The sequence below is a fragment of the Carcharhinus amblyrhynchos genome, chromosome 4 (assembly GCF_965287045.1).
Source record: "Carcharhinus amblyrhynchos chromosome 4, sCarAmb.v2.hapA, whole genome shotgun sequence".
In the NCBI taxonomy this organism is placed as follows: domain Eukaryota; kingdom Metazoa; phylum Chordata; class Chondrichthyes; order Carcharhiniformes; family Carcharhinidae; genus Carcharhinus; species Carcharhinus amblyrhynchos.
In genome coordinates, this window is record NC_137327.1 from 44,398,161 (window position 1) to 44,423,211 (window position 25,051).

The 25,051-nt window shown below is 42.9% G+C and overlaps 1 protein-coding gene across 1 annotated transcript in view; it reads right to left on the minus strand.

The window, feature by feature from the left end:
• The window catches only part of LOC145342419 (dynein axonemal heavy chain 5-like), a 230,601-nt gene that overhangs the window by 123,014 nt on the left and 82,536 nt on the right, over nucleotides 1-25,051 (minus strand). Inside the window, exons 33-41 of the mRNA XM_080187984.1 lie at nucleotides 19,446-19,609; nucleotides 17,360-17,516; nucleotides 13,504-13,716; nucleotides 13,124-13,348; nucleotides 10,027-10,199; nucleotides 5,647-5,825; nucleotides 5,368-5,555; nucleotides 3,765-3,959; nucleotides 1,092-1,226 (exon numbers count right to left, since the gene is read on the minus strand). Coding sequence (XP_080044110.1) covers nucleotides 1,092-1,226; nucleotides 3,765-3,959; nucleotides 5,368-5,555; nucleotides 5,647-5,825; nucleotides 10,027-10,199; nucleotides 13,124-13,348; nucleotides 13,504-13,716; nucleotides 17,360-17,516; nucleotides 19,446-19,609 — 1,629 coding nt within the window. The remainder of the gene's footprint in view (nucleotides 1-1,091; nucleotides 1,227-3,764; nucleotides 3,960-5,367; nucleotides 5,556-5,646; nucleotides 5,826-10,026; nucleotides 10,200-13,123; nucleotides 13,349-13,503; nucleotides 13,717-17,359; nucleotides 17,517-19,445; nucleotides 19,610-25,051) is intronic.

Below are 25,051 nucleotides of genomic sequence, written 5' to 3' on the forward strand. Positions count from 1 at the left end.
AGGCTGACCAGAACCGCAGGACAGTGGAGGAGAGGTGCCAGCTGCAGTTCCCCACTCAGGGCTGTCGTCCAAGGGGTCGCGCTGCATGGGTGGGGGGAGGTGGAAACTGAAGTTAATGCCAGGACTTTGACACCTTCATCTGAGGAACAATGTCAGGAGAAACTGAACAACCTTCTTCAAGCAGCAAGGGCGAGTATGGATCCCATTCTGAAACCTGCACATGTGCTGTACTAACAGTGTCAAACCATGCTCAGATACCTTAAGGGCATCGAACAACAGCCCTCCACACCCCTCAAGAACTGCATCCAACCCCTTTTCACCCTCCCAATCAACACATCCCCAGTGGTGACTCTTTTCCCCGAAATGGCCAACATAAGCTCCAAAACTCAGGCACACATTGCACCACATGCACTTCAATATATCCATGCTTTCAATCCCCATTATGCCCCCACAGGAGAAATCGCCCACAACTGGTGCAGATTAGTGGCGGTGTGCCTGACATGTGGCACGTGATGCTCTGCGAACAGCCAACCCTGGAGCTGGCAGGGATAAATCACCTCCTTTTTACACAGCCATTACCCCCTGGCCCAATGCTCATTGATGTAATGATAGTTTATCTTCTTTAAGCTTTGTACTTTCACTCATTAAAACCGTTGGCAATGCGCCATTCATCAAAATGCTTCAACTTTTCCATTATCTCCAACTATCAACTTATCTACAACCCCACATTCTTCGCTAAGATCCTCAGATATGCCAATGACATCCAAAATTCCTTGCTTCAGTGTCTCAGTCCAGTTTTTCACCAGCTCACTGCACCAAGAAAATGGTGTCAGAATCATCAATGATATCCTCTTCAAAAGTAATGGACTCTCCCTCTTTGTCCTCCTCAAGCTCTCCATTCAACTCAATCAACTGTTTAATCTCCTCTAACATCACTCCTGAGGTCTGACACACACAATTGTTCATTAATAAATCCTGCAGAATTGAATTTCAAGGCTATAATATTTTATCTTTATAAACACAAAAATTTTCTCCAGGATAAGATGCAGCATTTTAAGTACCATCAAAACAAAATTAGAAAATTGAATTACCAGCTTGGAAAGATTCATATCTCGCAGGACTCTCATGACAATTGTAGATTCAGTATCTTCAGGGCTGGCTCGCTTAACAGCTCCAAGTGTTCGTAAAACGGACAAAATATTGCGGAGACCAAAATCATAGTGAACCTGAAATCCATGGGCCGTAATCATGGAGTAGAGAAAGTTTGCAGTGAATTTTCTTACTGATAACTTGCACTCAAGACCAAATTTTAGAATATTCTATCAATGTTCATCTGTTTGCATGGACAAGTATTGCATATAAAACGTTAAACTACATTGAATTCTACCTTATTATTTTTACTCTATTTTATAGGCTCACTAATGTCAGGGATGTTATTGCTGAGGAATCAAACTTATCCTTGGCCCAGTATTGCATCCCCAAACCAGGCATGGGATAATCAGGTGTACAGTAATATTCCATGTACTTTAATTGATGATATGTCTGTGTCCCAACCTTGGAAGAACAATCACAACTGTGTCAATGTGACAGTTCCCAAACAAATTAATTTAGCTCCAATTCCCAAACCAACTACACTGTAGCTTTCTGAGTTAGGAGCAGTTGAAATGTTCTGCAGGCTATCTCAAAACTGAACTGAAAGTATTCAATCTGATTAATAGGATCTTTATAGCAATTAACCCTTCAGTTGGAAATTATACCATAAATTGAGTAAACATATACTGCGATTTACTAATAGATCCCATATGACAAAGAGGAGCAGAAAGTCCTGCCACTGTCCTGTGCAGCGCTGAAGTAGATTATCCAGTTATTTATCTCATTGTTGTTACTGGGGCATTTGTTATATACAAAATATCTTGTCATATTTGTGTACAAAAAAAGACTATATTTCAAAGTACTTTATGTGCTGTGATATATTTTAATTTATGGAAAAGGGTAGTAAAATGAAGGATGGGACTGACTGGGGACCAAGGGGTGATGTTCAAGATAGGGGCATGGATGAATTATTACAGCTGTCTTTATCAAGGAGGTAGTTGAAACACTAAGAGATAAAATTGATAGAGGAGTTATTATACAGGCTGGCTATGCTTAAACATTGCTAAGTCACCTGAATCGGATGTCATGCACCCAAGCGGGGGGAAATTACAGAGGGAAAGCCCAAAACTTTCCAATCTTCTTTAGATATAGAGTGCTTGTCCGAAAGGACTGGAGATGCTCTACCTTTGCAAATGCTATATCCTTGTTCAGGAAAGGGTGCGAGGATATACCCAATCAGTTTAACACTGAGAGTGGAAAAGCTTTTAGAAATGAAGGGCAGAATTCTCCCATCCAGAACCAAGTCCTGTGGTGGGATTAGGGTTAGGTACTGATGGGGAGACCACCAGGAAACCATTCAATATCTTCTGACATTGGCATAATTAAATATGTATCCAAGGTTTTTTGCGCCATCTTCTATGGTGGGGCTGGCTTGATGGCCATTTTATTCCTTCACTCCCAGATGCTACATTTAATATCTCTGATCCACCACTGCAGAAAGAAGATGAACCTCCTCAAAGGCATTGAAGCTGGAAGATCCACCTGACAGATGCTCCCCTACCCATTGCCATAATTTTCCAGAGTTCAGCATTTTTGGCAGTCTCCATCCCAAACTCCAGATGCAGTCCAGGCCTTATTCAGGTAAGTCCCAACTTTTGCACCCCATATTGATCCAGACATGTTGTGGACTAAAGTGTTTTCCTGCTGGTGTCACAAAGAATTGGGTTTGGAGAGGAAAATTTGGGTTTGGCATTCATCTGTATCCCAATGGTGGGATACAAATTGGTTTTGCACTGGCTTCCAGTGAGATTCCAGATCCACCATGGTGGGCAGTATTGGAAGATACTGGTGTAATTTCACATCAGCATTGGCAACTTTCTGGTCCAGTGGCAAAATCTCAATACTCAAGAATATTTTGAAGATTGCATCCAGTCCTATATGTTATATTTTCCATTTGCTCATTGTTCCCTCGATGAGATGACCAGGTGCCTTTATCAGGAACTATTTAATTATTAGTTTCTTTCTGTCTAACTTCTCCACCTCTTGTATCATTAAGTTGCACCACCATAATCTCCTGTAAAAACTTGAGGCACAGTAGTCATTTGGTGTCTCTGCAATTCCTTCATCACAATTCACATCTAATCATCCCTACCCTTTCTTTAACTGAAGTGGATGTACAAGGTAGATTTTTTACACAGAGGGTGGTGGGTGCCTGGAAGTCGTTGCTGGGAGAGATAGTGGAAGCAGTTAAGGTAATGACTTTTAAGGGACATCTTGACAAATACATGAATAAGATGGGAGTAGAAGGATCTGGTCCCCGGAAGGGTAGAGGGTTTTGGTTAAATCGGGCAGCGTGGCTGGTGTAGACTTGGAGGGCCGAAGGGCCTGCTGTAATTTTCTTTGATCTTTGTATAATTTTTAATATGTGTTAATAAACTATTATTTCCCTAAGTTCCTTGTTAGCCTTAATTTATTCTAGTTGCTTAAACCTTTTTGCTTTACCTCTAATTTTTTTTATTCTGCTTGATATTTTTTGTATTATTACCCCTAGATTTGACATATGACACTTCTATTAAATTTAGCTTTAAGTTCTCTACTCATCCAGAGACCACAAACATAAATGCACCATTTCATCTTATTCTCAGAAACATCACTACAGCTGGTCAGCAAACCTGTTTAGAAAGCTGTTCCTCGCACAGTTTGTAAAGCACAAAGAACTTGCAAGCCAGGATTATGTTGTCTATGAATCCGCAGCTTGCCAGCTTAACACGGATGATGATCTGTCGATCTGGGACCATCATAGCCACTGACCGGAAATTAATCTTGAGGTTTTCAGGAAGTTCCTGTCGCCCAGCATAACCTGGATTCTGTTGAATGAAAAAAATCAAATTTTAGTCAAACACAAAACCATACATTACATGCAGATTAAGAAAAAAAAACATTTATTGGTCGTGACTTCATTGCAGAATTCCAATGGCTACAACTTTAGCCATCCTATTTAGAGAGTGCTGACTGTCCAGATACACATGTGCGTGTGTCCAGGTACATCCACGTCTGTATCCAGATACATGCATACACGTGATGAGATGCCCACATGCAAAGAATTATTAATCCAACAATTGATAAATCTAAATGTTTAGACAGTGGGGAGGTCAGAACTTTCTTTCTAAATATTTTAACTAAGGAATGGTTTGAAAGGCATCAAACAGACGCAGGACACTTCGCAAACCAGATTCAACACGGCATTGGATTAACACTACCCAGAGTGTCAAACACAACGGAGTGCAAATACTTTCTCCAGTCATTCACAATCTGCTTTACTTCATTCAGATCAGTTTTACACTAACAAAAGTAAAGCTACCATAGTCCTAGATGACCATAGGCTGCTTTCCCCTTTGAGGGGAGAGCTGACTGGTGGTAATTTAACCCGAGGATCACTACACATCAGGCAAGGGGCAAGGTTGAGAAGACAGGACTGCATGAATAACCCCAGTCGTGGGAAGTGAACCTCCTCTGTTGGTGTCACTCTGAGCTAACCGGCTCCCAATCACCCCAGTCAATACATACTGCTAGCGGTCGAAATACTTGTCCATGGCAAGGACTTGGAAAATTTATCTATAGTGCTTTAGCATGACTGTGGGATGTAAATTATTTTGTCTCTGTTAAACCTGCAGTTTCCATACAAGTGAATATTTCCTAGGTAATATTATAACAAACATACGCGTTGAAATAAGCAAAATACTGTGGATGCTGAAATCTGAAACAAGAACAGAGGATACTGGAAAAACTCAGCAGACCTGGCAGCATCTGTAAGAAGAGAGAGTTCTCTGCTTACATGTTGCCAGACCTTTTGTACTTTTCCAGTATCTTCTGTTCTTGTTTGAAATATATCCACTGGCTGGGCAGAGGTATCAGGTTTGCTTTGTACATGTTTCAATCGGTACGTTTAATAAAATTTTAAAAACTGCAATCTTCGACTTTTGTCTTCATATTTTTATTTTTCATCCTATATTCCACCTTCAAATTCCTAAAATTTGCAGTAAATACAAATTTTTACATACTACTCCAGAACAAATCATGATGCTGCTAGTTGTTTGGTTCAGTGGAGGGTCTGTTCATTGAATCTTCATGACAGATTAAGTAGATATAAACAGAGAATCTAACCAAGAGGGAATGTTGCACCAATAATTTAATGGTTGACTATTTATAGCCCATCAATTAGGCTCTTTTATCTATAAACTAAATCCAGCTGCTTAACAAGTGTTTGATTCTCACCATCGTAAGAAAGATGCCGAACTCTGGATTCATTTCTATTGTATTACTGTCTGGAAATGTAAAATATCTTCTGCGTTCCTTCTTGCAAGTCAGGACAATGGCTATTTGCTGAGCAGCTACTGAAAGTACAGGCAAATCTATCCGATTGAATTCATCAAAACATCCCCAAGAACCTGACTGTGCCAGTCCTAACAATAATGAATAAAAATAGCATAGATTGATTCAATGTCATTGTGTAGCCACAACAGATCAGATTGGCAATTTTCCGACATCCATTACCTTTAAAGATTCGGCCGAGGCCTCGGAAGTCCATCTGATCTGAACAGTTGAACACCACCACATACTTTCCCAAGCATTTGCCCATGTCTTTGACAGTTTCAGTTTTACCTGTGCCAGCTGGGCCTGTGGGAGCACCACCCATATTCATCCCCATTGCCTGGGCTAAAGTGATATAGCACCTGAAATAAAAAAATCATTCACAGCATGAATTGAATTTAATGCATTCAGGTCTCAAGGGAATGAAATGTAGAAAAGGATAAGCCAATAACTGCAATCCAAAAAAATTATTCCATGGGAATACCACTTGTAGACAAAATCACCAGCCAGCCAGCTAGTTTTTGATATCATCAAAATAGTGACCTAGAATTTCCTGCAATGGTGAAATGGGCCATGAGCAGTGTAAGTTAGATCATGCACCCTGTTCACATTTGCTAAAAGCTGATTTAAATATCCACAGTGAAGATATGACATCCAAATCGGTGCTGGGGCCTCAGCTATTTACCATTTATATAGGTGATCTGGAGGAGGGAACCGAGTGCAGGGTGTCGAAATTTGCTGATGACACCAAGATTGGGGGAAAGGCAAATTGTGCGGAGGGTGTGGAGAGTCTGCAGAAGGATCTAGATAGGCTGGGCGAATGGGCCAGGAAATGGCAAATGGAATTTAATGTTGGCAAGTGTGAGGTGGTCCACTTTGGTAGGAAGAATGGTAGGAAGGACTATTACTTACGTGGCGAAAAACTGCAGCAGGCGACGGTGCAGAGGGACCTCGGGGTCCTTGTGCATGAGTCGCAAAAACCCAGCTTGCAGGTGCAGCAGGTGGTCAGGAAGGCGAATGGGATGCTGGCCTTCATAGCGAGGGGGATTGAATATAAAAGTAGGGAGGTCTTGCTGCAGCTGTATAGGGCATTGGTGAGGCCGCAGCTGGAGTACTGTGTGCAGTTTTGGGCGCCGCACCTGCGCAAGGATATTTTGGCCCTGGAGGGAGTGCAGAGGAGGTTTACTAGGCTGATACCGGAGTTGAGGGGATTGAGCTATGAGGAGAGGCTGAATAAACTAGGCTTGTACTCATTAGAGTTTAGAAGGATGAGGGGAGATCTCATTGAGACGTATAAGATGATGAATGGGATGGATAGGATAGAGGTGGAGAGACTCTTCCCGCTCAAAAAAGACAGTAGGACTAGGGGGCACAGCCTCAAGATAAAGGGGAGGCAGTTTAGAACGGAGTTGAGGAGGAACTTCTTCACTCAAAGGGTGGTGAATCTCTGGAATTCTCTGCCCGTTGAAGTGGTGGAGGCTGCCTCGCTAAATATTTTTAAGAAGCGGATTGATGGGTTCTTGATAAGAGAGGGGATTAAGGGTTATGGGGAGAGGGCGGGAAAGTGGAACTGAGCCACAACAGATCAGCCATGATCTTATTGAATGGCGGGGCAGGCTCGAAGGGCTAGATGGCCTACTCCTGCTCCTATTTCTTATGTTCTTATGTTCTTATGATTAGCCATGCTCAATTGCTCCTTCGTATCAGGGCAATTAGTAGGGTAAATACATGGGGTTACAGGGATAGGAACTGGGCGGTTTGTTGTCAGTTGCAGGAAATTCTAGGTCACTATTTTGATCATATCAAAAATTAGCTGGCTGGCTGGTTTGATGGGCCAAATGGCCTTTTTCTGCATGGAAGGGATTCTATGATTCTGTGAAATCAGAAATGAAGCAGATATTCAATGACTCTGCACATAAAGTATTATCTGCAAGAATGGTTTGTTGATCATATTGCCAAGATATTTTCCAAAAAAGATGTTTTCTTTTAAAGTTCTCATTTTACATTTACCACAAGACATAATAAATCCTCCAAAACAGTGGAATAATCATTATTCCACATAAGCATACAGAAAAGAGGGGAGGCAATGGCTCAGTGGTATTATCACTAGACTATTAATCCAGAACTCAGCTCATGTTCTGGGGACCTGGATTCCAATCCTGTCACGGCAGATGGTAGAATTTGAATTCAATAAAAAATGTCTGGAATTAAAAGTCTTATCATGACCATAAAATCAATATTAGTTGTCGGAAAAACCCATTTGATTCACTAATGTCCTTTAGGGAAGGAAATCTGCCATCCTTACCCGGTCTGGTCTACATGTGGCTCTAGAGTTACAGCAATGTGGTTGACTCTCAATTGCCGTCAGACAACTAGGGATGGGCAATAAATGCTGGCCAGCCAGTGACACCCATGTACCATGAATGAATAAAAAAGAAATTCATACAATAATCCAAAAAAGCACTCATTGCAATCATTGTAGTTGTCTTCTCCTCTCTTATGGATAAAGAAAGGATACCAGATAGAGTGGGGATCTCAGGATAACAGGATAAACCATGAACACATAGCCACACACTGTGCACCCTTCTCCACAGGATTACAGAGACAGAGCTACATAACATATGGGATTTCTTATGAAGTAAGCAGGGCCTAACTCAGCATCACAGGATCTCCAAGCAATAAAAGGATAACTTAGAAGAGGGTAAAATATCAGAATACTGCCATCAGTACAAGATATGACGTGGAAGTGTATACTCTCATGTATAGGAAGCAGGAAGCAGGATTCATACACCTTGCCTAGGCTCACAATACAATAAACTTCCCTCCTCTCCAACCATATCAAAGGAATCAATCAGGCTTGCCCTTATCAAAGAATTTAAAACATATCCCACCTATACACTAATAAGAGGAAGAAGAATAATCAAGACACCCATTAACATGGTATTTCAGGAGATGTATGACCCAGCTTCTCCTGACAAGGTAAGGGAAACCCTCTAGGATTAACTATAATAAAATCAGAGCCAGTGGGCAGCACAGTGGCACCATGGTGCCTCACAGCATCAGGGACCCAATTTCATTATTGGCCTTGGGTGACTGTCTGTGTGGAGTCTGAACATTCTCCTTGCGTCTGCGTGGATTTCCTCCAGACGCTCTGGTTTTCTTTCTCAGTCCAAAGATGTATAGGTTAAGTGGATTGGCCATGCTAATTTGCCCAATAGTGTCCTAAGATGTGCAGGGTAAATGGATTAGCCATGGCAAATGTGTGGGAGTAGGGGGATAAAGTACGGGAAAGTACTGGGTCGGTTCGTGTAAGTGTTTGGGAAATCTCATTTTGTGAACGGACCACAGCACAAAGCAGCCCACACATCAACTAAATGAATAGTTTCACTCAGAGAGGACAGTCCATGGCCAAGGTGGAAATAAAGAAATAGATTCTGATGCGACAGAAACTATTCCTCAGAGAGTAGAGGCATAACACTTGCTTTTGGGTGCAATAGATTGAACCTTTAATCTGTATCAGGCTCATATGATTCTTGATCTGGGAGTGTTTGGTAATTGGTGCTCACAACTGATGCAGCAACTGCAAAACCACCTCTGATTTTCCTCAGTGTCAAAGGTAAAAATAAGGGGAAAGGGGCGAAAAACAATCAGGCAATAGAGTCAGATAGCTGAGTTACTGACATGCCAGGAGTAGAGACTGAAACTGAATTCCGGCAACTGCTGTAGCTTTGGCAGGAATCTTAATGTTTTGAGCTTAATGGTCATGTTCAGAATAAACTGCTTATATGAATCCAAATTAGTTGTTCCATCTGAATTAGCAACACTTGCAGAATACTTTTGAATAATCCTGGGTAACAGCATTGAAAGTTTCTTGCTGTTTGATAAGTAGGAATAATTAGTGGGTAAGAAAAAAGGTAGGGCAGTATTAGGCTACAAAGGATATGTAACAAGAAAGCATTTTGTTTTAAAGTTTATTTATTAGTGTCACAATTAGGCTTAAATTAACACTACAGTGAAGTTACTGTGAAAATTCACTAGTCATCTCACTGGCGCCTGTTTGGTTACACTGAGGAAGAATTTAGCATGTGCCTAACTAGCATGTCTTTCGGACTGTGGGAGGAAACAGGAGCATCTGGAGGAAACCCACACAAACACGGGGACAGCATGTAGACTCTGCACAGACAATATCCCAAGTTGGGAATTCAACCCGGGTCCCTAGCGCTGTGAGGCAGCAGAGCTAACCACTAAGCCACTGTGCAATGCATTCCAGTAATGTGTTATTACTCACTGTTCATTCATAGAATAAATAAGGAAGCTACAGCCAACCTTTCTTTAACATTAGTTTATTCACATAATGCAGACACAGACATCCATTTCCTCTCCCCCCAAATCAGTGGAAACCAGTTCCTATATACTTAAGAATAATGCATTATCATTAGTAACAACTGCTGTCACTTACAACTAGAGCATGCATTTCACTGTGACAGGATTCCAATATTAACATAACACTAAAATCTGATTGACTGATAGCAGTGTAATTCAAGGGCAGAGCAACATGTGTACCTGTCAGTGAGTGGAGTGATAACTAGTCTGTCAGTGCATCCCAAAAACTCATTTTGATAAGTAAAATCCACATCAGTAATTGATATCTGCATTTTGTCAGCATCTTCATCGAAGTAGAACCTGCATTGCTTCAACCATTCAAAGTCCATCGGAGATTTTACCTGCATCCAGTGCTATAGGAAATTAAAGCAAAACAGAATTCACTTTGCAATTTGGATCCAAACAAAGAACATTCCAATTTATGTTAAATCAAAATTAGTGACCAGTTTGTTTTCACCATGCAGGCGGCACGGTGGTACAATGGTTAGCACTGCCGCCTCACAGCACCAGGGACCCAGGTTCAATTCCTGGCTTGGGTGACTGTCTGTGTGGAGTTTGCACGTTCTCCCCATGTCTGCATGGGTTTCCTCCAGGTATTCTGGTTTCCTCCCACAGTCCAAAGATGTGCAGGTTAGGTTGATTGGCCATGCTACTTTAACCCTATTGTCAGGGGATTAGCAGGGTAAATGTGTGAGGTTACAGGAATAGGATCTGGATGGGATTGCGGTCATTGCAGACTTGATGAGCCCAATGGCCTTCTTCTGAACTGTATGGATTTTATGATTTGTTGACAGCTGAACATAGTGAGATTGTTGCAAGGATAGTTGATGATCTGACACTCAAATAGCCCACTAACTAGAAGTTGAATACTTCTCAATCTTTAATACTGCACTTAATGTCACCCCCAAGAGAAAGCATGGAGGTGATTCTTGCATAAGATTAAGGTACACAGAGTTGGGGGTAAAGTGTTAGCGTGGATTGAGGATTGGTTGTCTAACAGGAAGCAAAGAGTTGGAATAAATGGGTGCTTTTCTGGTTGGCAGTTGGTGACTAGTGGCGTGCCGCAGGGATCGATGCTGGGGCCTTAGCTGTATACCATATACATAGACGACCTGGAGGAGAGGACCGAGTATAAGGTAACAAAGTTTGCGGATGACACAAAGGTGAGTGGGAAAGCAAATTGCATTGAGGACACAGAATGTCTGCAGAGAGATTTGGATAGGCTAAGTGAGTGAGCGAGGATCTGGCAGATGGAGTATAACATTGGTAAGTGTGAGGTTATCCACTTTGGAAGGAATAATGCTAAAATGGACTATTACTTTAACGGTGAAAAATTATAACATGCTACTGTGCAGAAGGACCTGGGGGTACTGGTGAGGCTGCAACTAGAGTACTGTGTGCAATTTTGGTCCCCTTATTTGCGAAAGGACATATTGGCTTTGGAGGGAGTGCACAGAAGGTTCACCAGGTTGATTCCGGAGATGAGAGGTTAGCTTAATAGGAGAGATTGAGTAGATTGGGCCTGTACTCTTTGGAGTTTAGAAGGCTGAGGGGAGATCTTATAGAGATGTAATAGATAATGAAGGGGCTAGGCAAGATAGAAGCAGAGAGATTATTTCCACTTAGAAAGAAAAAAAGAACTAGAGGACACAGCCTCAAAATAAGAGGGAGTCAATTTAGATCAGAGTTGAGCAGAAACTCCTTCTCCCAGAGGGTGGTGAATCTTTGGAATTCTCTGCCCATTGAAGCAGTGGAGGCTACCTCGTTAAATGTGTTTAAGTCACAAGTAGATAGGTTTCTGACCAATAAGGGAATTAAGGATTATGGGGAGCAGGCGGGTAAGTGGAACTGAACCACTATCAGGTCAGCCATGATCTTATTGAATGGTGGGGCAGGCTCAAGGGGCTAGATGGCCCACTCCTGCTCCTATTTCTTATGTTCTTCAGTTCCAGCCCCATGCACTGCCCTAGCGGATGACATTTTGCGGTCTTCCTGTTGGGCCCCATGGCCTCCATGCGTTTAAATTTTGTGCGTCATTAACTCCACACCGATTTCGATATTTAAGTTCTATTTCCACTTCATTAGCTGGTCCGGGACTGAAGTCTCCAGGCCCGCTTGCAGCCCCAATCCCCCCACCCCCTGCTAGCATCATCCTCCCCACCCTGCCACCAGCAGGATTTACTACTGCCCCCCACTAATGAGGAACAGGTGGCTGACCTCACTGGAGGGAACAATGGAGGCCCACCTCCCACCTCAGGAGGAAGGGAGAAGGGGGGTGCCCCTTGGGTAGTGTCAGCCTGTGGCAGAGTAAGGGGGGGGTGGTGGGGGGTGGGGAGGTGGGGAGAGGGGAATTGGTCAGGGGTCGGGGAGATGTCAGGACTTGCCCGGAGATGTCTGGGAGGCCAGTGACCAAGGGTTGGAGGGTGGGTCGGAAGGCCAGTGATGAGGGGGGTTGTGTTGCTAGCTAGTGATTGGGCTGGCCAGCAATTGGGAGGCCCGCAACACGTGGCCACTGCGCTATGCTGCCGGCCTCCTAGACATGAATAGGCGCCATTCACAGATTTTCAGAAGGATTCTTGCTAGGACACTCTGTGATGCACTGTGTGTCAGACACTTATTCTGAAAATCCCACTAAACCAGTGGGAGTTACTCTCATTTTCACGTGAATTGGGGACTTTGAATTTTTTTTGGCAGAATCCCAGTCCATCTCATACAATCTAATCCACCAAAAGATTTGAAGATATGCACATACTATTTTCACAGAAAATACACTTGCGCAATTACAAAAGATAGATAACAAAAAGAGAAAGGGAAGAGGATAAAAAATGCAATTTCGTTGGAACAAAACCTAATGATTTAAGAACGCTGTAAGTTTTTTTAATCTAGGTGACACCTTTGATCGATGATCAAAATTTATTTTGCTATTTTTTCCAGATTAACTGATTGAGAAATTAAATGTCTGCCAATCTTGTCTATGAACATAACTTCACATCATAAAAACCTGTGAAAATAGTAAGTTTGTGTCTCCAAATCTTTTGGTGGATTACATCGTATGAGACGGGCTGGAATTCTGTCAAAAAAATTCAAAATTCCCAATTCACATGAAAACGGGGGTAAGCCCCACTGGTTTTTGAGTCATATTTTCAGAATGAGTCTCTGAAATATTTACAGTAAAATTCTATGTTAAAGGTATGACACAAACATGACATCCACCAAAAAAAGTCTGTACAGATTAACAAAAGGAAAAGAATATTGCAACCACCGTTGTCAAGATTACCAGCTCATCGAAGATGTCTCTCTGATGGACATGGATGGTAATGAGAGTCTCATATTTCACACGCTCATTAAGATCCAAATCTTTGGTTGTCCTATCGATCAGCATATTAAGAATTTCCAGAAAGTAGTGGTTTGTTGTCTGCATGATTTTACGGTCAGCTTTTGAAAGTCTCAAAGCATCTTGTGCATCTCTAGTCCAAATCATCTGAATTCCAAGAAGGCCAACCTGTGATGGCAATAATAACAATTTCATTAATATCTGTATTATGACTCTGCAGGGGTGAGGTTGGGGGCTAAATTTTGACCACAATAATTTCAAAAGATATTTTTATAATAGGTAAGAACAAAACAGCATTCTAATTATATGATTTCCCAACTTACCTGGGCACAGAAAGTGTTCAGGAACTCAATAAGATTGAAGTGTTCTTCTTGTATTACATAGGCAGCGTTACGAATAATGCTGTGTAGTGAACTTTGAGATTCCTTAAGCAGGGAATTCAACCAAACTTCGACGTTTCCTTCTGCGGCAACTGATTTATCAAGTTCAATAGTGTTCCCTTCTCTGGAGCACACAGCCAATATGCGATCATAGACCTGTGCAGCACAAATGTGGAGCAGTGACCCAAAACATTGCACTGTGCTAGGAACTATGTTTCCACTGCTTAACACATCATATACAAGATATAAAGTTGATTCCATGATCATTAAAAATATCATTCCATATGTCGTAGTCTGTAAAGTTCACACAAACTAATGAGACAAGTACTTTGATGGGTAAGAATTCCTCTGGTTACGATAGGCGGAATTTAATCCAGGCATCAGGGATCTTGCCCACCAGCTGGAGAGCCAGTGAGACCCCCACATTGCCTCAGATAAGAAAAACCCACTATATTAAGTGCCAATCAGGCCTTGCCCAGGCTCAAAGAACTGGGCATGGAAAACCTGCACCCCAGGAGATGCTGTTCAGAGGCTGAAGGCTCCTTACTGCCACCAGGGAGGGATGGTTCTACTGGCAATGCACCCACCAGAGGCTCAGCCTCAGCAAGAGACTCAGGCCACTTGCATGATAGCACATGGGAATCGAAGAAAGGGGGTTGCTGGCTGCAGGGCAGGTGAGGGTGTAGAAGAATGGGCAAGGCGGGGTGGGGGGGGTGGTTCTGTCCACTTTTCAATGCCTGTGCCTTTGATCGAGTACTAAATGCCTTTGAATGAGGGATTGACCTGTGAGTCCGCGGGCAAACTCAACAGTGTTTGCTTTTTGGGCTTTGCAGGTGAGGACTGCCATACCTGCCATTGGTTAAATACTGGTGGCATCAGGATGGGAAGGCCATTCACAAGTCTTCTCTTCCTGGACTTAATGGTGCCAGAGGTAGGAAGGTAGTGAGATCTACATCTGGCATCCTCTGGCCAGTTAAATACTCCCCTGATCCAAATCTACCTTGGGGAGAGGGTACTAAATTCCGTCCTATTGCTAATATTAATAGTGAATTCATAGATACATCCTAAAGGAACCTATTTACAACTTGGCTAGAAATATTGAAGGAGGTTTTCACAAACACATTCACAATGTTCCTGTAAATAGAACTTAGAGTAATTCTTGTTTTTATGTTTTGTCAGCCTGACACAATCAGTAAGTATTCTCGCCACAAAGTCAGTGATTTTGGCATCAAGCTCAAATTCAGGGTTTGAGCATAAATTTTAGTCTGACACTGTGGCTGGAATTTTACTGCCCTGCCTGACATGGGATTTGGAGTGGGCGAGGGGCGGATAATGGGATGGTCCGCCCCCTTTCCTGCTATGATCTCTCTGGCAGGCGGGACAAGAAAATGCCGTTCCGCAGTACAGTGTACATTTTTTGAAACACTGGCTGTGATTTTCTGGCTGCGTTGCATCCAGCACAAGTCATGCTGGGGCAGCACAAAAACCTGTTGGAATCCTCCCAGCCACAGTGCCCGAAGATAATCTGGTTCTCGCACTCACTGGGCAGAAACCAAATCAGCACTTAAATATGTCCAGTCTGTTTGAAGCCAGATTCTCCTATTCCCAGGATTCTCTGACTCAGGCACAGCAGGAACTCAGCAGGAATCATTATTTGTCTCTGCAAACAGAGATCAAGCACAATGGCCGTGCCATGAATCCCTGGGTGCTCAGTGACATGGCTGGGTTGTCCATCTGGCAGTGCCAATTTAGCAGTGCCACCTGAAATGCTGGCAATGCAAACATGACATTGCCAACTGGCACTCTGGCAGTGCCAGGTGGGCATTGCCAGGGTGCCAGGTGTTAGTGTCAGATGGGCACTGCCTGGGTGCCAGAGACAGTGCCAATGGGGTGGGGCCTGAGGGGGACATTAAGAACATCATGGGGTGCATAAAGGGGTCATAAAGTTGTCATGAAGGGGGGTGTGAAGGAGGATCCATTGGAAGGGCCTCAATGCCAGCAATCTACGTTGGGGAGTGGGGTGGTGAAACATGCCTTCAATGAGGTGGGAGGGAACTTTGGTCACTTTTTGGGAAAATTTCATCTACTGTCTTTTAGACGAGATTTTAAACTGATGTCTTGTCTCCCTGTGTAGGTGAATATTAATGATCCTATGACACTATTCAAGGAATTGTAGAATGTCTTGGTTGACATCCTTTCCTCAAACAACAGGAACAAAAAATGAGATAGCTGGTTATCTTTGCTCATTACTGTCTGTGAGATTTCACTGTATACTAAATGCATTGAATGTTACATAATCCCAGCAATACTATTTTACAGCCACCAGAGGCTGTTGGTGCATTCCATAAAACACAGGATGTTTTCCATTAAACAATCCTGACAGTTTTCAAGCATTAAAATTTTCCAGTGAATATAGTGAACTACTCCAAATCATTGTATTTTTTTAATCAAATTACTAAAGGGGAATGTTACAGGATTGTGAAACTAGAATAGCTATGCAGATAAGGATATGCCGATAATTACATACATACAGGTGATAATAAATTTGAATAACTTGGAATTCAAATCTGCTGCAGAACACAGTTAGCAACAGCACAGCACAGAAAGTGAAAAATGGTATCAGTGTAAAAACAGCAATCAAAACAATTATATTTAGATAGCACTGCTTGTGTAAAAGAATATCTCAGTACATTTTACAAAGGAGGAGATTACCTTAATAATTGGACTGGTGAATGATGGGTATCCAGGTCATTAAAGGCATGTTCAAAGCACCTACATTCCCTAACAGGTCAGACGATTCAATGCAACTTGGTGGTTTCATATTTACAAGGGGCTCAAATTTTCTTTTACTTAATTAAATCCATTCAGAAGTTGAGGCAACCGTTTCATGTTTAAGAACTGCAGTGCTTCATCAGTATCTTCTCAGTGAATGGCTTTTTAAGTTGCATTGTAAACTAAATTGTATGCTTTTAGAGAGAGACAGCTTCATGGTATAGTCACATGACAATGGAAAGCCAGGTGTGACATCAGACTGATTACATTTCAAAACCCAAACATCCCTCTTTTCATATCAAACAAACCATACAAACACTCCCCTTTTCCAAGCTGACAAAAGTCACTTACATGCATGATTCTATGTGACTGTGAGTTATCCAAGTTACCCACTATACACCCACTGTTGTCAAGTCACCTCTGCTTCTTTTTACCTACCACCTTGAGTTTGTGCTCAATCTTAATTGGCCCACCACCAGAAACAGTTTCTCTTTATTTACTCTTTCTGGATCCTTCATGATTTTAAACTATTAAATCCCTGTCTGCTCTAAGGAAAACGATTCTAGTGAAAACATGGCGTTGGGTGATAATATGTACATGGGAATATGATTGAAAATATTTATCTTTGAATTCTGGTCTTAAAATATAGTTAATGGTATAATTCTTAATCTCTTAGAGATAAAACAAATGGAAAGATAGAATCCAAAGTGATGGAAAAATTACAAAGAAATTAACTGAGAATAGGACAATTAGAGAATTAGAAACAGGAAGATGAACTGAATTATAAGGTTTAAATGTTATTCTTTGTTAAAATGTCAGAATCAAAAACATTACAGAAAGAAGACTATTATGCCTGTGCCAGTGCTAGCTCTGTATCATGGAGACCTATATTAATTCAATTTCCCTCACTTCTACATGCTGTATAATTGTGCTATTTTAGTAGTTGGGGTTAATACTATACTACAAGCTTTCTGGCAGGAATGCATATTACTTGCTTATATTAGATTTGTAAGCAATTCAAACTCACCTTCTCATGGAATAAGACTGATTTAATATTGTCAAACACATTAAGCAAATGTGCTTGTATAGTATGGGAATCAGAGGCTTGGCCCAGAATTTCCAGCAGAGTAGGGTCTGATACAAAGAAAAATCTTGGAAACATCAGGCGCTTCTTTTCCAGATAACTGGTATTTAATAGCAGCAGGAGAGAAAGTGAGAAATACATCATTAAAATTATATCTTGATTTCAGCACATTCGACTATCCCTCAATGGGAAACAACAAGTAAAAATAATTTGCATTACAATAACAAGAAACAACAGTAATCCAAATCAGACAAAAGCATACCTTCTTATGAAGTTCCATGTAATCCCGTACCTTGTACAACTGCAATCTCCTAAAACCCATCTATGTTACAGAAATGGTTTTGCTCTGTGATCTTGATCCCTTACTGCAGATCTATACCATTTATGGAGATTCAACAACAAAGAACTGCAGGGATGTATTTTTCACAAATCCACAATGGTCCTTACAGCACAGAGTTGATGGAAAAATCATGCTTGTCACTGACGGTTGTTAACGATGTGGGTTGCAAGATCACAACCCAAAATGGTAGACTATTCATGGTAATTTACTTCCAACAATGTCATGAACAGTAATCCCAACATCCGTGGTACAGCAATAGAGTAAACAAGGCAATCCATCAATATAGACATTTTAATTCACTCACCAGCCTTCATGCACCCTTCTCATTCACTGTGGTTAAGAAAGAAACAAAATTACTTGTGCATGAGTCGCAAAAACCCAGCTTGCAGGTGCAGCAGGTGGTTAGGAAGGCGAATGGGATGCTGGCCTTCATAGCGCGGGGGATTGAATATAAAAGTAGGGAGGTCTTGCTGCGGCTGTATAGGGCATTGGTGAGGCCGCAGCTGGAGTACTGTGTGCAGTTTTGGGCGCCGCACCTGCGCAAAGATATTTTGGCCTTGGAGGGAGTGCAGAGGAGGTTTACTAGGCTGATACCGGAGTTGAGGGGGTTGAGCTATGAGGAGAGGCTGAATAAACTGGGCTTGTACTCGTTAGAGTTTAGAAGAATGAGGGGAGATCTTATTGAGACGTATAAGATGATGAATGGGATGGATAGGATAGAGGTGGAGAGACTCTTCCCGCTCAAAAAAGACAGTAGGACTAGGGGGCACAGCCTCAAGATAAAGGGGGGGCGGTTTAGAACGGAGTTGAGGAGGAACTTCTTCACTCAAAGGGTGGTGAATCTCTGGAATTCTCTGCCTGTTGAAGTGGTGGAGGCTGCCTCGCTAAATATTTTTAAGACGCGGGTTGATGGGTTTTTGATAAGAGAGGGGATTAAGGGTTATGGGGAGAAAGCGGGAAAGTGGAACTGAGCAGCGACAGATCAGCCATGATCTTATTGAATGGCGGGGCAGGCTCGAAGGGCTAGATGGCCTACTCCTGCTCCTATTTCTTATGTTCTTATGTTCTTATGCAACTGCACTAGCAGCTTTTCTATGATTCAATGTATTGACAGGGCAAAATCACAGCACCTAAAGGTCCACAAATTGGTGCAAACTAATTCAGCATGGATATGTAGATGTCAACCACTTATGGTTGACTTGCTGTTTAGTAGGGTAACTAGCATATAAATTGGACACTCATTCCTGCCACATTGTGTCATGTCAGGTAAAAGGCAGAGATCATAGCTCAGGCATATGGCCATAGAGACTAAGCAAAATAGGAGGAAAGTCTCCAGGAACACCATTTTATATCCCACCAAAAACCAGCACTGATTGGTTAGAGGCATGACATGAGATCATATGGGTGAGAAATATAGAATCATACAACAGAGAACTAAGCTCTTTGACCCATCTTGCCTTTGCAAGAACTATTCAAGGAGCAATAATAGAAGAAAAAGATAAAAGGACAGAGGATAGAAAAAATATCACTCACTTGAACAACAGGAATGGGGAGCTGCATCTCTGCTCTTGGACCTGGCTGCACACCTTAATAGGCTGAAAATACCAATCTGCTTATCTCAATAGTTTTCCATCACAATAGTAAATAAATAAGCCCAAAATTAACATATATTCACAGTTATGCATTTACCCAGTTAATGATTTCTGACACATTTCAAGTTGTTCCAAAAGGTGTGGTAACAGCTGGATCATAGCTTCATCTCCAGTGCAGCACTGAACCACATTCGGGATTTCATGGGCTCGGCTCATTATCTTCATCCAGGACTTGTCGATGTTGGAAAATCTCTTTGCTTCCTGTTGTGACACAGTAGAATTGCCTTTGCAATTTTACACAGATTGACATTTTAAGATTGAAAATCATCATGCATGATTTTGTTCCTTGTACTACTTTTAACTTTGTAATCCTTTCAAACTCCTATATATTTTTACTTTTTATTTTTCTTTCTGCTAGATGAATTATTGGTTCCAGAACTGATTTTTGCTGAATGAGCAAAACGTTCAAGACAGATCCTAAAGAATAAAAAAAATCACATGATTCAAGGAGCTAATATAAACTTGGGGAAAAGGAGTACATATATTTATGATGAAAGGATTTTAATATTTTAAAATTCCCTCAATGTAAAATTAAATGGAACAAGATTCTTGAACTTACAAGGAAATGTGATAGGAAGCAGCAAGGAACTGTAATACTCAATTACCCCAAGCCTGCTGATTGTGATGTAGTTTTGGGTGACCTGTCCATTTTAGTGAGTTTAGAACCCAGCCAGCATCCAACGGCACAATGGCACAGTGGTTAGCACTGCTGCCTCACAGCGCTAGGGACCTGGGTTCTTCCTGCGTCTGCGTGGGTTTCTTTTGGATGCTCCAGTTTCCTCCCACAGTTCAAAGATGTACAGATGTTAGGTGGATTGACCATGCTAAGTTGCCCCTTGTTGTCCAAAGATATGTAGGTTACGTGGATTACCAGGGGAAATTTGTGGGGTTATGGGGTGGATGGGGGAAAAGGCCTGAGTTATCTAAACAGATTGCAAAACATGCATGGCATCCTTCCTTGTCTCTTATAGGACAAGCTTGTACACAACAGGATGCTACAGAAACTAACTGAAAGGGGACAGGCTCTAAACTTCATGGAGGAGATGGTAATGACCTTTACTGTGATGTCCATTGCACAGATTGTGAGTAGTGCTGAGCATAAAGCCAATGATAGCCTCATTCTCACGTTCCACCTCCCTTTCATTCCACATTCTCTCTTGATTTAAAGCCTGCAGCTGACGTATATGCAACCTCCCTCCATCCCCAAACTTGCCGCCACTGCTCACCAAACCACAACTTGTCTTCTTTTAAATATTGTGCAACCTGGCCAGATAATGGAGGAATAGACACAAGACAGTGATATTAAAAATGCACCAACGTTTGACTTCATATTCACAGCTGCCTGCTCAAATACTAACGCTGGGCACAATTTAGAGGGTGCGTTGGAAGGTGTGATACACTATGCACAAGTGGACTGCAACCAAGAAAGACGTGGACAAGGATAGCACAGGTGCCAGCTAATCAGATGAGCACTTTGATGGGACAGCTGACTGAAGAAAGCTGATGGCCATGCACAGCTAAATGCTTGGAATATTGGGAAGCCCAGAAGACTGCATTCAGTATCAAGGAGGTTGGAGGGAGTCTGCAAACAACTTGATGTAGAGCTTTGCAGAGCCCCTGGCCTACTCTTTTCAGGATTGTGGTCGCCAACTCTGGTTGCACAATTTTAGACCCATCAACACTGCAGAGTCTGAGGGCTGACGCCAAATTTCTATTGCAGCATTAGCAGCACAGCCACCCTACATCTTGTCATGCAAGCTCATATTACTGTCATTATGATTGTAGACTACAGTGTGCAAAGGGGCTTGCAGGGTATCATAGCAGCTGAGCAATTTGTCCATTAAATTGGCAACAGGAGCGGAAAATATTGCAAAAAGTCCAAAGTTGCATTTCATGACAACTTCGTCATGAAATCATGTCGTGATTGCCCCCTCCCTTCGTCAGCGACAGGCCGTATTTCAAGATATTCAATGTTGGGAACTGCATTATGATAAATTTGCACATAATTATAAGGCCCATTTGCTGGAATCATCCCCTGACATCAAAAAATCGATCTACAGTGGTGTGATGGCAGAACAGAATATAGTACCTCTGGTTTCTCAAGGCATGCACTGGTGAGCAGTAGTCCAAGGGGAGCTCAGGTGAGTGCAGTATTCAGAGGATCATGCCCAAGGAGTGTCGGGGGTGGGGGGGGTGCAAGCTTGATACCAAGGTAGTACCAGGATTGTGCTGGGGGTGCATCTGGATGAATTGGTTTGCCTGCTGTACTCTGGAGCAGCTTTTAAAAATGGTGCCTGGATCATTGAGCGTCTATGTCGCTGACAGCCCTACGTCGTGTGACCCATGACTTTGAGTTTTTTTTCAAAGTTTCACACTACATGGTGGAGAAAACCACCATCATTGTCAATAGCTGCTTTTCCCACCTAGCGTTGGCCTTTGCCAAAACTGGAAAAAATCCCAACCCTGGTCTCAGTAAGAGTGACCGTTAAATTATAACTGATTGCTGTAAAAGTCCATCTGACTCACTAATGCCCTTGGAAGGAAATCTGTCATCCTTACTTAGTCTAGCCTATATGTGTTTCCCAATGCACAGCAATGTGATTGACTCTAACTGGCTTCCAAAATGGCCTCGAAAAGCCATTCAGTTCAAGGGCAATTAGGGTGGGCAACAAATACTGGCTTTGTCAGTGATACCCACATCCCATAGAAGAAATAAAAAAAAGACCATCACAGAACTTCATATCCACACTATTGATTACTGTAGGGCTCATCCAGAACAAGGCATTGTTTCAACATGCTATTGGTCTGCAGTACCTTGTTCATGTGGCAGCATGGCTTTCAGCGTATTATTTAAAAATTCATTCTTAGGAAGCGCACATTGCTGGGGAAGTATTTATTCCCATTTCAAATTGCTCGAGAACGTGGTGGTAAGCTGCATTCTGGAACTGTTGTAATCATGTGGTGTAAGTACACCACAGTACTGTTAGCGAGCAAGTTCCTGGATTTTGACTCTGACAGTGAAGGAACGGCAATATAGTTCCAAGTCACGATGGGGAACTTCGTGGTGTGGTATTCCCACACATCTGCTGCCCTTGCCTTCTAGATGGTAGTGGCCATGGGTTTGGAAGGCTTGGTTCCTGCAGTGCATCTGGTAGATAGTCCACACTGCTGCCACTAAGGCCCCGATTTTACCATTTTCATTCTGAGTGCTGAATCTAGGCACCATTCAGATCCGACTTGGAAATCTGCTTTAAATCACCCCTAATAGCACTTAGCCTGAAAAAAAGATCACGAGTTTGAATTGCATTGTTGGCAGGGTTTAGCACCTGAAATGATCAGAGCTTTGAACTGCGCATGAGCAGTTAGAAAAAATATGAAAATTGTGCCACTGTCACATCGCTTCTGGGCCGCAAAAAGCAGATAAAGCAGCCTGGGAGCGATGGACCCCACAGATATCACTCCCATCCCTACAACATAACTTTCCCCCTTATCTACACACCCACTCCGCTACCCAGGCCAATCGCGACCCCCTGCCCCCTTCGCCCCCCCCCCCCCCCCCCCCCCACTGATCACCACCGAGTGGCAGCGGACGCCCCCTGCTCCTGCCCCCCTCCCCCGACCCCACCTTCTTCACCAGGGATCCATCTAGTCTCCTTCCCAGTATATTTCACATACTTACAGCCGAGTACTTTAACAGCTTCACTAATTAAGTGCATGTGCAATATTATAGCTGTGGCATCCCTTCTCTCTGCTGCCTGTACTTGCAAAATCCACTGAGGTACATATCCAGGCCTTTATTGAAGTTGTGTAATAAAACATATAGGTGCATGAACAAATAACCGTTGGTTAATTCACAAACCTTTGGGATTGTGTTTAGCGACAGAAAACTTGCAGTAAATTCTAAGTGCTGCATTTCCAAGTTTAGAAGATAATTTGGGAAATGGTAATATGATAATTTCTGTTTTTTCTGAACTTGCTGGTGTAGGGGAAAAAGAACAACATTCATGGCAAGTGAAATATAATCTAAGCAGCATTTATAACTGGAGTGATCAGAATTAGAAATGTGATGGGATAGAATGAACTCCCTCCCCACCCCTAGAATGATAGGGCCTCCCTCCCAGGGAATGGGCCTCCCTCTCCACCCAGAGAATGATTGGATCTTCCCAGAGAATGGTCGGGTCTCCCCCACACCATCCCCTGAGATGGATTGCCCCCCACCACCCAGAGAATGATCAGGCCTCCTCCTCCCCTCCCCCCTCCCCTCCACCAGAGAATAATCAGGCCTCTCCTCCCACTGGAAATGATTGGGCCTCCCCTGCCTAGAGAATGTTCGGGCCTCCCCCACCCCCCCAACAGAAAGTTTGTGTCTCCCCCCCCCCACACCCACCAGATAACGATCTACCCTTCTCCCTCCCCCTGCTACCAGAAAATGATTAGGCCCATGCTCCCCCCCCTCCCCACCAGAGAATGATCAGGCCTGCCTCCCCTCCCACCCCCCACCAGATGACAATCTAGCCTCCCTCTGCCCTCCACCAGAGAGCAATCTGTCCTCCCCCCCTCCATCCACCAAAAAGCGATCTGTCCTCCCTCCCCCATCCACCAGAGAAACATCTGACCCGCCTCCTCCTCCCCCCCCCACCAGAAAGTGATGAGGTCTCCCTTCTCCCACCTGCCTGCCCCCCCACCCCCCCTCACCAGAGAATAATCTGGCCTGCCTGCCACCACCCCCCCAACACACAACCACCCATCTGAGCCAGAGAGCCCCATTAGAAGTTCTGAACTTACCTCTTCAGCAGCTAGAGCGCCCAAATCAGACCTTTTGCCCAGCATGTCTGTTTTGTGCCGAATCTGGACGTGCGAACATGATAGTAAAAGGCGAAATGCTAATAAAGTTGGGCAGGCAGTTCATTAATTCAATTTAAATGCATGCAAATGCATTTAAATCACCGTCGCGCCCATTTCGGGCGCGAATTGGTTTGAGACCATTTTCAGGCCTCCGTAAAGTGAGCATCTGCGCAGATACAGGCGCGGGTCATGTTAATGGCCTCATGCCTGACTTTACCATGTTTTCGCGCCCGTTAGCAATGGTAAAATCGGGCTCTAAGAATGATAGTGGAGGGAGTGAACGTTTGCCAGTGGGGTGCAATTGAAGCAGGTTGTTTTGTGTGAAGCTTTTGCAACAATGTTGTCAGTAAATTACCCAAAGCACCCCTGTAGTCACCTTTTGGTTTGCTGTGGTGACCCAAATGTAGCTGGTATTGCAGAGTGCCACAACGTGGAGGACATTATGATTTGCTGCAGGACTTCAAAAATTCACCAACATGATTTGTTGTCTATGATCTCACACTATCTGACATTGAGGAATCGAAATCTATTTTGGTCTGAAAGGACATAATTGACATGCAGCAATGTGCATGCAGTTTATGGCACCCTGCATCATGTGAATGTCTGCAATCCCAGTGAAGCCATATACATACTCCATTTCCTTCATTCTGTAAGAGGGAATGAAATATAGTTCTAGTTCCTCGACAAGACAGCCTCACTGCCCAGATTGCAAATGGCAAGATATTGCAAATAGCCCCAGTTTCAGCCTAGAAAGAGCTAGAATCATAAATGTTGAATGTTACGGTCACCTTCACAGCC